Source organism: Frankliniella occidentalis, unplaced genomic scaffold, assembly GCF_000697945.3.
Source record: "Frankliniella occidentalis isolate FOCC.00 unplaced genomic scaffold, Focc_3.1 Scaffold19, whole genome shotgun sequence".
Taxonomy (NCBI): domain Eukaryota; kingdom Metazoa; phylum Arthropoda; class Insecta; order Thysanoptera; family Thripidae; genus Frankliniella; species Frankliniella occidentalis.
In genome coordinates, this window is record NW_026267149.1 from 968,495 (window position 1) to 980,193 (window position 11,699).

Consider the following 11,699-nt stretch of genomic DNA (forward strand, 5'->3'; position numbering starts at 1 on the left):
CCGTGCGGGGGCGCGCCTACGTGTCGCCGTGTGCCACGTGACATTGCCCACCATGTCCTGTTGGGGCGGTGGCTGGCGCCCCGTTTCCCGCCACAAAAGGCATAAACACCGAGACACTGCGTGCTCGCGGTCATGTTTTCAGGTCATTCCCTGCGCACGAAACGCGAAGGTGTAAAATAGGGGAGGGGGGACCTTTTATTATAATCATGTGTGTACGTACTGCTATCGTTCGTGATCGCATGGTATTTTGCGCAGATATTGTACCAGGTGGTTTATTGACCCCCCGTGGACCGCTGTCGTTGTGCTGCTGCGCATTCTTACCCGCGGGCGGGTTTTACCTGTCGCCCCTGAACTCGGTGGCCCCGAGCTAGAAGGCAACCCGCTCGCTCGTAGGATTGTGGCGCACACAGCACAGCGGCACAGCTACAGCAGTGCTCGGGGTTAACCGGCCAGCTGGCATACAGTTTTAGGAGGCTCGACGACAACGTTTCTGACACACAAAATACACACGCGATAATTGCCCCTCTTGCGCAGTGCGCCGCGCGCTTCCAGTCCAGGTCGGTCATATATAAACTACGGAAGTTCCCTGCGCGAGGACCTTGGCTCTGGCGGTGGCCAGTGTGCGACACCGGGCGCAGTCGTGCGGCTCCGAGGCGCATTTTGCAAAATTGCACGACACGTATTGTCATTTTGGGGTACAACCCCGGCGTCCCCGCCGCCCGCCCCGCCTTGGCGCTGGACAGGCGTGCGCTCTTGTGGCGCTCGGTGACGCAGCAGCGCCGCTGCTCATTGCCCTTTCTGTGCCGAATATTTCGTTGTTGTTGTCTTTTTTTATCTTTTCGTTACAATAAAAACTTCCCCCTCCCCAGTTTTCCCCCGGACGCGGTAGTGTGAATGCCCTTTCGCGGCGCCTGCCTGCCTGGCCCGTCTCCAGCGCGACATGCCCTGGTTAGGCTGCTCATCGATTCCCTTCCCTTCACTGTATGGTATGGCCGTCCGCGCGCCTTTTCGCAGATTACCGTCTGGAGGGGAATCTTCCTGCTCCTTCTTCGGCCGCCAAGGTTGTCCTCCTGACCGCGCCGAGCGCCCGCTCCCTCTCTCCTCCACGGGTGCAGGTGCACCAGGCCCGTACCGCGCGGCGCTACTCCGCGGCCTCGCCCTCGAGTCCCCTACCTCGCCCAACCGAGCGTTTCTCTCGTTAGCACCAGGTGGTGCCGCCGCCCGGCGGCGCCCCGCCGCACCTCGCCACACCCCACCACGTGGAGAGCCGCTCTAAATATTACGTCGGTTCCGCGATGGAAGACATTGGGGCCGCGGTGGAGCAGAAGTATATGCACCTGAGTTAGTGCGGCTCACATCTCACAGCTGACGCGCGTCGGCCGCTTTCCCCCCTTTTCTTCACCACCACGAATATGCGCTGATTTAATTCTTTTTCGACTTGCGATCTGATAGGGATGTGGACCGCGTGACCATAGATCCTCAGTTGACCCGCAGCGAGGGCCGGTACGGTACAGATACCTTCCGATGGGAGAGTTCTCGACGCGGCTGGAGCCTGCTGGGGGCGTGGCTGTGGACTGGACTCCAGGGACCGGGGGCCGGGTGGCGCCAGGGCTGCAGTGCGGCCGTCACTGCGGCACAAGTGGCCCGGGCCTGCAGCCCCAGCCGGGGCCCGGCCCGGGGCAGCTAGGCTGATATTGATCACGGCCCGGATGTGGATCGCATCGCACCGGGCAGCGCCGGGCCAGCGCCGGGGCAGCGCGGGCCCGAGGACATTGTGCCGTGAACGGCGGTCATGCTGTGGTCACGTGGGCGGCCCGCCTGCCTAACCGGGCGGCGCAGAGCGAAGACTGCCCGGGCCGGCGCCAGCTGACTGCTGACTGCCGTAGTGCTGATGCGCCCGGCGGGGCTGGCAACCCATCCTGCTCGCGGCGCCCGCCCGCGGCCGCGGCTGGCTGCGCCGGGCGGCCAGGCAGCCCATCGCCCTCGCCTCACCTTGGCCTTGCGCGGCCGGGGCCGGACGCAGGACGCGGGCGCGGGATGTTTCGAATTGGATGGCAAGTCTGCAGCGCTGGGCCTGATCCGAATCCGCCCCGCGTCCGGATGAGGAAGGCCTACAGGACGGCTCTGTGGGCGCGGGGGGCGGCCGCTGACCGCCGTTGTCGTGGCCCACTTGAGGTGTGTGCGCCGTCAGCGACCTGGTGCCGATTGTTTTCTGCCCACTGTGCGCAACGGTAGACGGCGCGCTCGGCTTTCCAGGTCACTCGGCTGGGCTCGCGCCGAGGCGGCCTTGGGCGCGAAGCACTACGCAGCAGATGCGACCAAGCCGGGCCGCGGGCACGGTGTGGCGGTGTGCCGCTGGGCGCTGTGCTCCTGGCCGGCCTGGCCGCGAGCTGGAGGATGACCCGTGGCGTGTAGCCGCGCCCCTCCGGACGGCTTACGTAATAGCTTATCACGCTGCCTCTGCCTGACTGGCCGCCTCGTCGCTCTCTTCAAGTCTAATTCCATACCTTTCCTCGGGTCTCTCTAATTCGCTTCTGGCCGGTGTGACCTCTCTAGGCAGGACCTCTTCAGACCCCCCCCCCCTCTCCTCTGCCTTATCTATCCCTCTCTCTCTCTCTCTCACTCTCCCGTCCGCCCGACCGTCTGTCTGTCCGCCCGTCGGTCGAATGAGACGTTCTTGCCGTGTCGTGCCTTGGCGGTCGGGGAGGCCCTCTTCGGGGGCCGCCGGGCCGAGCCGAGTGCCGAGTCAGTGCCAGTCGTAGTACTCTGGAGTGGCAGTGCGCTCGGCCGGCCGTGTGCGTGTGTGTGAGTGAGTGTGAGTGCCGCGACCAGCAGCAGCAGCCAGTCAGTTCCATCAGTGTCCCCCAGCTCCCCGTACACAATGGACTTTACCCCATCCGCTCCGCCGACCCGCGAGGATGTCGTGGTTGCCGCCAAGTCCGTGATCGACTCTGTGTTCGCGGACTCCAGCTCGTCGTCGAAGCCGTCGTCGTCCTCGGCGTGCACCCGGGACCCCAACGCGCCATGCAGCCTGTGCATGTCCGTCATGTGCCCCGGTGAGCTGCCTCTGGCCCGGTCCACCGGCCCGTGGCTCAGCCAGGACCCGCATACATGTACACCACAAATGAAAGCCGGGGGCGACCTTGAGTCCTCTCGTTTAGTTGTCGCGTCACGGGAGTGATTCCGATGCAAAAGGCTGACTTCCGTGTTTGAACCGTTAAACTCGAGGGGCGCAGGAAGGGTCGTCTTGTGTGTACTGACGCTCCGGCCAACGGGACTCCCCTCCAGTCAGCTGACAGGACGGGCCGTCCGTCCGCCGGAGGCTCGAGTCTCGGCCGACCTAACCTTACTCCTGCGTCTTCGGGCGGGGCGGGGCGGGCAGGTACATTGACAGCTCTACCGGTGCCGGTGTTGTTCGAAGAAGGAAAAGAAAGGGCGGTGATGCCCCACTTGGAATAATTATATTCCACGCCTAGTGCACCGTTGCCGGTGGGTTCAAAGGGCAAGACGGCGAAACATGGTGAAAGTGGCGAAGAGATCAGAGGGAAGGTGGTGTGGTGGAAGTGAAGGGGGAGGGGACCGGAGGGGACGGTCGCGGTTGACACTCTGGTGCCGTCGACGACGCACGCACGGCGTTTGTTCCGACGTCCGTGTTACCGCATGATCTCCCAAGGTCGCGGTATTGCAAGCGGGTATCACTTCGCGAAAAAAAAAAAGAGGTTTCTTTCTATTCAAAATCTTTTTATCAAATAATTTCTGATTAAGCCGGCTCCGAACAGTTTTAGTCGCCTCGGTTTGAGTGTAGCCGTGTAGCCTTTGCACTTGGGTGACAGGTGTGCGGTGGCGACCACTCGGGTGATAAGGAGCCCGATCAGAGCGATTGGTTTGGAGGGCTTCGGGACCGTCCCATGGCGACTCACGATGAGAGATCACGATCACCATGAACCATGACCATCTCTGAGACATATTGTGCAATGGTTTCCGGGCAGGCATGTGACCGCAACGCAAAGCCTCAAGTAGTATAGTAACCACGGGCGATTGCTATCGCCCCGACGACCTCAAGTGGGATTTTCTCTTGGATTTTTCGAAAAAAACAAACTGGTTGTATCCTCGCTTGTCATGACGGGTCGAGAGCGTTGGCCTTTATCGCTTTATCAGGCCGTTCCAGACGGGCGGCTCCTGTCGCCCCCGCCGCTGCCTCCGTCTGTTGACTCTGCAGAGAAAATGCGTCGACGTGATTGTCATTTATCTGTAACGGCGACGGGAGAAAGGAGTTGCAGGGTTCCCACAAACCTGGCAAGTCCAGGGTGGGCATAAGTCAGTGAAATTGATAGACGATCTTGGTAAAATTTGAATCGGTTATCGATTCTCTTCATCGCGTTTATTTTCTCCCTCATTATTATTTAACATTAGAGAAATACAGAGAGCCACGAGACAAACTATGGAGACAAACTATGGAGCCTTTGAGTAAACAAGGGGTGAGAGGAAGGGCTGGGCGTCGGTTCCCAGCACCACCCTTTCAGCGCCGCCTAGCGACGGCAAGGGTTCGATTTCCAAACCTCATCTAAGCGAATCTGATTACTATACTCGTAGACGAATAAAGAAACACTGCTTCGTCGCTGCGCGGTTTCTTTTCGTCTCGCCGGGCTATACGAATGTGAATGTCTCGCAGTGGAATGGTGATGAGGATGAACTTGGGACCCAGACTGCCTGCGCACAAAGTCCCCGCGAGCGGAGGCCTTCTCTGACTGTCTCATCTTTTCCCCTGCTCTCCGTCTCGCTCACTCCCCGCGGAATATACCACACATTCTCTCGCACTTTCCTTTACACGAGATAAGCGGCCAATTAGATGCGAAGGGCCACACTGAAAAGTACGCGGCATAGAATATTCAGGTGCCGTAAATGTGTGTGGTCTTAGGACTTGCTTTTCTTGAATCAAGTACACAGCGTTTGACAAATTTGCTGTTCTTATATACTGGGTTGGTGATCAGAGCCGTCCCAATTTTCTGATTTCTCTAGCTTGATATTTTTTCTGTGCACGGTATGCTTATGTGAATATAAATCTCACCTCCAAATACATTTTGCCAATATAACCACTGGTTTAATTACTGCTGCTATTGTTGTGTGACCTAACACTAACAGTCTTAACCTTGCTTCTGTTTCAGCGATCTGGTTCAACCCACAGAAGATGCACCCCAAGGGTAAGTTCCTAACAACAATAACTTTTAACACCAATAAGTACCTATTCACTCCGTAATAACTTTTCCCAACGGGGTGGTGGCGCGGTAAAGACCACATATATATTTGACCGATCGCCTGCCTCTGACTGCGGATAATATGGACTGGACTGCGAATAGCAACTCGCGACAACTTCCAACAATGGGTGGGGCTGGGCGGGTCGGCGACGGCAGTGGCGGCAAATGGGCTGGGGCCAGGCGGGCCAGCAGGCGGCGGGCCGGGGCTGGGGCCCGCGCCTGCAGCTGCAGGTGCAGCCGTGGCAGCTGACCCCAGCGCTGGTGGCGCTGGTGCTGGTCTTGGTGCTGTGGCGCCTGGCGTGCCGACGCTCGCCCGCGGGCGCCTGCTGCGACGCCGCCGAGCCTCAGCTCCTGGGCGACGACACCCGCCCCGGCGGCGCGTCGTCCTGCCGGCGCCGCGGCAGCAAAATGCGGCTCGAGCGCTTCCTCTGGGCCGTAGAAGGCAACCGCAAGGACTACGACGAGCTCGTGAGGGTGCTTGGCGGCGTCCTGGACCAGTGCTGCACGTAGGTCGGTGCCATGCTGCTCGCTCGCTCGAGTCATTCCCAGCCGGGGACACCGGGCTTTATGGGCGTCCTCAGCAGGAAGGGTTGCAAAATTTCGGCGTCTAAATGCGGCACACGATTCTTGTTAAGCGCTCGAGAAGGGGTGGGACCGTGCCTCCCGGACGGGCACCGCGAGTTAGTGCTACCCTTCATCTCCCCGGCCCCGCCCCGTCCCCGTCCGGCGCCCCCAGCCCACTCTGGGGCAAATCCCTGCGAAGGGGCTGTTGATTTCCCCTCCCCTGCCCCTCTCTCTCCACCCTAGCCTCGCCTCGATTAAGGCGCCTCTCACCCGCCCCTCGGGCGGCCCCGGACGGACCACCACTCTCGTCAAGGACTCCCCGGCCCCTCGGACCTTCTCAACCCCTCGGCCAGTGGCGCCCGTCCTTGGGCCGCCCTGCCCTGGGCGCCCTGCGCCCTGTTCTGTTTTTACGGCCTGGTTTATTGGGCCGCCGCCGGGGTTATCACTGCGGGGGTTTATTGGCGGCCGCCAGGGGAAGGACGTTTGTTTTCGCTTCCCTGTCGCTACTGCCGCTGCCGCCGCGACCTGGCCGCCCCTGCGCCCCCTGAGCCGGTTCGGGCCGGCTCCAGCCGCAGGGATGCTGCTGCCGTGATCAATGTTTTGGGTCACGGATTGGAGCTCGGGTCGCTGACCTTTGCGGGCCGGACGGTGGGCTGGCGGGCTGCCTATGTGTCGGCGCGGTGGCGGCGGCGGGGGTGGCGCCTGTAGGCTGGCGCCCCGCCGCGGCGCTGTGCGGAAGCTGGCGCCGCCTCTGGCCGGTGCGCGTGGCGCCCTCTGTGGCGGGCGTCGCCAACCTCGCGGGCCCTGGATGCTCCCGGGGCCGCGGGGCGCCGCGGGGTGTCCTGTCCCGCGGCGGGCGCGGGCGTGCTGCGGCTGTATTGATCGCGCTGCTGGACTGGACGCCCCCCGACTTCGCGTTCGCTCGGGCCCCGACCCGAGGCGGCGCGCGCGCGCGTTCGGCTGGACGGACGCCTCGCTCGGGGGGGACGACGCTCGGCTCGGGACGACGCTCGGGCTGCGCGTCGCGGCGCGCGCGCGCGGGCGGGCGCAGAGCTAACGCAGTGCTGGCGAGGCGTCGAGCGCTCTAGGACGTGGTGTCCTCCCTCTGCGAGCCCCCGCGCACCCCACCCCGGTAGCCCTTGCGGCCAGCAGCCCTCTCTGTGCACGCCTGCCTGACTGGCTGCCTGGCTGGCGGGTAAATTTAGCATTGGGACTGGGACTCTGCCAATGCGCGCGGGACTCCTGGCGCGGCCTGTCTCTGTCCACTCTCCGACCAGCCCTCCTCGCGACAGGGCTCAGGCGTGCCGCAGGCGTGCGTGATTAGCCAGGCGCACTCTCGCTGCACGCGTGTCAGACATTCCATTCGGTTCGCCTGAGGTGTCCGCGCGCCCGCGTCCGCCGCCGCCACCACCATGGAGCTCAAGAGGGAGGACTGTGAGTATATATCCGCGCTAGTGGAGGGTCCTGGCGGCCGGGGGCGGTGTGGGCCTCCACGACGCCGTGCCCTGGAGGGTGTGTGTGTGTGTTGTTTACAGGAGCCGAGGGGCGGGAGGGGTGGGCCTGCCTGCTGCGTGTCGCGCGCCGCGGTGCGCCTTCCGGCCGCGGGGCGGCGCTGCCGGAGCGATTCCTTTGTTGCTGGAGAATGGCGGGCGCGCGTGCGGCTGGAGAAGACGGGGCGGAAGCGGCAGACAGGGCTGCTTGCTGGAGGCCCTGGAGGTCGGGGCTTGATTGCCGCCCCCTGTGCAGGGCCCCTCTGCACCCCCTGGGGCACCAGCGGGGGTGCTTGAACCTTGTGCGCCACTTCGGACCCGGCGGCTGCTGTCGAGCGACCCCTCTGACGCAGGTGTCATACCACCTTCGTTGCTGTTTGCCAGCGTCCTCCCACTTCGCCCTCCCACCAACCCTTCTATTTCGCGTTTGCTTTCTTCCCACTTCCAACCTTCCTTACCCGTTCCCTTCCTCCAGCCCCTCCCCCGTCCTTTACCCCGTCCACTCCCTCATCTGTATATCCATCTACCCCCTACCTACCTCTAGCTTTCTCATTCCTTTTTTCTCCCCCGCTATTGTCGCCTCTTTGTGGCGTGCTGGAAGGAAGGGCGCTCGGGAGGGGGGAAGTCCTCCGTGCTGGAGGCTTGTTTTGTTTTCCCGCGCGGCCGCTCCCCTCCCCGCTCCGCCCCCCCTCCCCTCCCCTCTCCCCTGACTCCTCTCGCCCTCCTTCGCAACCCTCCCCCTAGCTACCTCCTTAATTAATACTTCAGCGACTGGGCGGGCTGCCCAATGGCTGCCGCTGTGCGCCCGTCGAGTTGTCACGTGCAGCGATGGCGCCCTGCTTTACGAAAGAATAAGGCCTTTGCATTCCGGCCGTTGGAGGGAGACGAATTACGGCCGTTCGGCCCGCGGCTCTTCCTGTCCCCAGCCTCGGTCCGTGTCTGCGGCCTGTGTCGGTCGAGAGCCGGCAGCTGGCAGCCGACCCTGTCATCGGTACGGCATGTTTCGGACTTCGACTTCGGACAAGAGGCGGGAGAGTGGTTCGGGGCGGACCCGGGAAAAGGGGAGGGGGATGACCTTGGGAGCGACCACTCGCTTTATTTTGGCGCGGCATTTTGAATGGCGGCGCCCGGCGGCCCCACGGCGCCTCGTTATTCCGTCTGGCTTGTCGAAGGCTGATTCACATCCATTTCTGCTATGGGCGCCTAGAGTGGAGGTAGAGCGGGCCGAGTGGCGGGGCCTTCTGTCACTTATAAGGCCTGTCGGTTGGACGATGCCCATTCACCTTCATTTACATCACAGTCACATCGATTCGTGTTTGTCGAGACGAGGTACACAAGACTTTGTCGTTCTCGATGCCACGTAGCAGACGAATTCGCGGTTGTTTTGCATGGGCGTCGGCGTCATCCTACGCGGGAAAAACGAATGTTTGGCTTGCACCCCGTGTTGCCATCCGCTGCACTGGCCGGCGCCATTGCTGCTGCACTCTGCGTTGCCCGTGGGCGCTATTGCGCAACGTTCCATGACCGCGGGCACGCCACGCCACGCCCCGGTCAGCGCCAAGGCTCGCGGCCGAGGCTCAAAGTCAAGCGTGGGCGGCGGCGTGCTCACGCTCGTTGTCAGCCCGCCGGCGTGCCGCACCCCCGCGGCCACCACGGGGGTGGCGAGGCGCTGCACGTGTAGGGTGCGTGGCGGGGTGCGTTGGAGGAGGAGGGGCGGGCTTGGCGACGCGATACCGTGTCTCGCTTAATTTGCGTGCGGCCGGGAGGGGGGTGGGTGATGGCAGCAGCGCTTTTGTGGGGTTTCGCGGCCGACCGGGCTGATGGGGGAGGGTGAGGTAGGACGGGGCGGGGCGTCCTGTTGAACACGGCCGCTGCTGCGTTGGCGCACGGTGCCCCCCGCCCCGCCCCGCTCGGTATCGGGAGTTATTTAACGCCTTGGAGGCGGCGGCAGGTTATCGCCGTTGTTGTATTTCTGGGCGTTGGGGCGATGATAAGCTGTGCGGGCGCGCCACTGTTGCTGTGCGCCATTGATTGGGCGTGCGTCCCTCCCCCGCACGCCGGCTCGTCGCGCACGCGGCCGCGTGAACACGCGCGCGCGCCTCCCCCTCCTCGGCCGCCGCCCCTCTGGTGGTGTCCCCGGTGTCCCTGTGGCCGGCGGGGTGCGCGGTCTGCCGTGGTCTTCGTGGCTCGCGGACGCCCCCCTCGCGACCCTCCTGTGGGTGGCTTGACGCTGGGCCTCTAATTGCCGCGTTGCAGTGCGCTGCCGCGGCCCTCCCGTCGCCGCGCCCGCCGCCGGCCCAGGTGGGTGCTCCCCGAGGGTGCCACCCCGTGCGGCAGGGCCTCCCCTCAGTCAGGGTAACCCCGCCCCCGGAGGGCTCTCCGCCGCTCCGCCCTTCGCGGACGCCAGGGCCGACGCCCGAGACTGTCCTGGGCCGGGGCGGGTCGGGGCGTCGTGCTACTTGGCACTCGGCCGGCCCACGAGGAGGCTGTGGCGGGGCGTGGCCGGCAGAGGTGGAGCCGGGCGGGGCGGAACAAAAAACCGACTCCACTGGCTGTACCGGGTGCGGCCGGTGTAGCCCTGTGTGGAGAGCAGTCTGCCAAAGTGGTCGCCTTGTGGGCCCAGGCCTGAGCCGCCGCCGGTGAGAGCGGGATGCGCTGGGGCGCGAGCTGCTGGCCCCCTCCATGTGCCCCCCCCCTTTTCCCCCTCTATCCCGCCCGTGCAATGATGCTTCGCGCCCGCCGCGATTGCAGGCCTTTCATCTGCATCCCTTTGTCTGAAAACCCGCGAATCATCATCGTTTCGCTACCCTCAGACCATCCCTCCTCACCGCCCCTACCCCTTCCTGTCAGGCCTGGAAACTGGAAAGTGGAGCACGGGGGGTAAGAACGAAGGGGTGGGGGTGCAGCAGACTATGTATGCGCACTGCGCACTCTTCCCCCGGATGCGGCGGTGGGGGGAGGACGGTGTATACGTCGGTGGGGGCAGCAGCGGCAGCTGGAGCCGCTTGCCTCGCTCACGACTCCTCCAACCCCCGCGGCTGTTATAAGGGAAGGGGGGGTGGGGGGTAGCGGCAACACAGCCCTTACATCAGTCCAACCTGAAGCGTACGTTTGACTGACGTTGTTGACATTTTGCCGCTGTCCTTGCGTCGTCCAGGCGGTGGGCGCGCGTAGGGTTGGGGGAGGGGTAATGGACTGCTGTCGTTCTGCTGTCGGTCCGCCCAGTCCAGCCCGCCGCCCTTCTTGTTGTGTAGTCCGCCCCGTCGCCTGCCCTCTGCCCGCCTGCTGGCGCGGCGCGGATCGATGTGGCGTATCGACTGCTGGGCCTGCCGGACGGACTGACTGGTCGGGCCGCGGAGGGAAGGACCAGAGGCGGGAGGGATTGGCAGGGCGTGTCCAGGGAGGGTCGCTCTGACCCCGCGGCCCGTTACGTATTGATAATTCTGTCAGCTGCACGGCCCCGCCCCGCCGTGCCCCGCCGTGTCCCGCCCCGTCCCGCCCCGTCACCGATGTCTCGCCGCGGGCGGAGGCGGAACCGGAGCGGCGGCGGTGGCGGTGCATCCGTCCCTCCCCCAGGTGTTCACCCCCCGCCCTACCCCCTGCCTCCGCGGTGATGAAGCTCGGGAGATAGCGGCTGCCTTGACCTCTCCGGAGGCGCCCCGCCCCCGCCGCGCCGCCTATCTATGTGGGCCGTTGAGCGCGCTCCCTGCCCTGCCTGCTCTGGGCAGCCGCCGCCGCAAGGTGCGCGCCCCACCCTGGCGCCGCCCGGCCCGCTCAGCGTTCGGGTGCCGCGGGTCTGCCTACCGTTCGGGCGGCAGGCCACCGGCGACACCTGGGCCGTGTGTAACTTAGTTAGACGCCCCCGTCGATCTGGCGGGCCATGTCTCATACGACGACGTTGAGTAACGGATCACCCAGCCCAGACCCGCCTGACCCATGACGGCCCGGAAGGCACGGACGGGGCAGCACAGGTGTGCGTGCGAGCGCTTCCTGCCCGACCCGACGGCCGGCCGGGCGTTCGCTGCGTGGTCGGGTGGGACTCCGCGACATCGAGGGCCTGCTCCGCGGCGGCGCGCGGCTGGTGCTGGTCCCGCAGCCGGCCGGCGCCTGGCGGCTGGTGGTGGAGGAGGCGGCGGACGCGCCGCCACTGCCGCTGCCTGCTGGCTGTGGCCCGAAATAGCGCCAGGTGCAACCCCCTCCCGCGGCGCCGCCCCCGCCCCCCGCCGGCGCGGAGCGGTACGGTATTATTGCCGAGGTCTTCCCTTATCTGCAGGAAACTCACTGCTGCCGAGCCCGAGCCGCCCCCGTGCAGCCCCCGGCCGCGTCGCCGCTTGGCGCTTGCTCGACGCTTTCCGCGGTTATTTGCCGAAGTGTGTCTGATCGAATCGGC

At 64.6% G+C, this 11,699-nt stretch overlaps 1 protein-coding gene across 6 annotated transcripts in view; it reads left to right on the plus strand.

The window, feature by feature from the left end:
* Positions 1-11,699, plus strand: part of LOC113206557 (reticulon-1-A) — a 34,931-nt gene that overhangs the window by 18,250 nt on the left and 4,982 nt on the right. For 3 of the 6 annotated variants that reach the window (XM_026422679.2, XM_026422683.2, XM_052264509.1), the window contains one exon: positions 5,166-5,201. The exons of 1 other annotated variant lie outside the window; for it this stretch is intronic. In XM_026422679.2, coding sequence (XP_026278464.2) covers positions 5,166-5,201 — 36 coding nt within the window. Of the gene's footprint in view, positions 1-2,732; positions 3,057-5,165; positions 5,202-6,861; positions 7,254-11,699 lie in introns of those variants that run through there. 2 more of the 6 variants (XM_026422681.2, XM_026422684.2) reach the window with 2 other exon arrangements.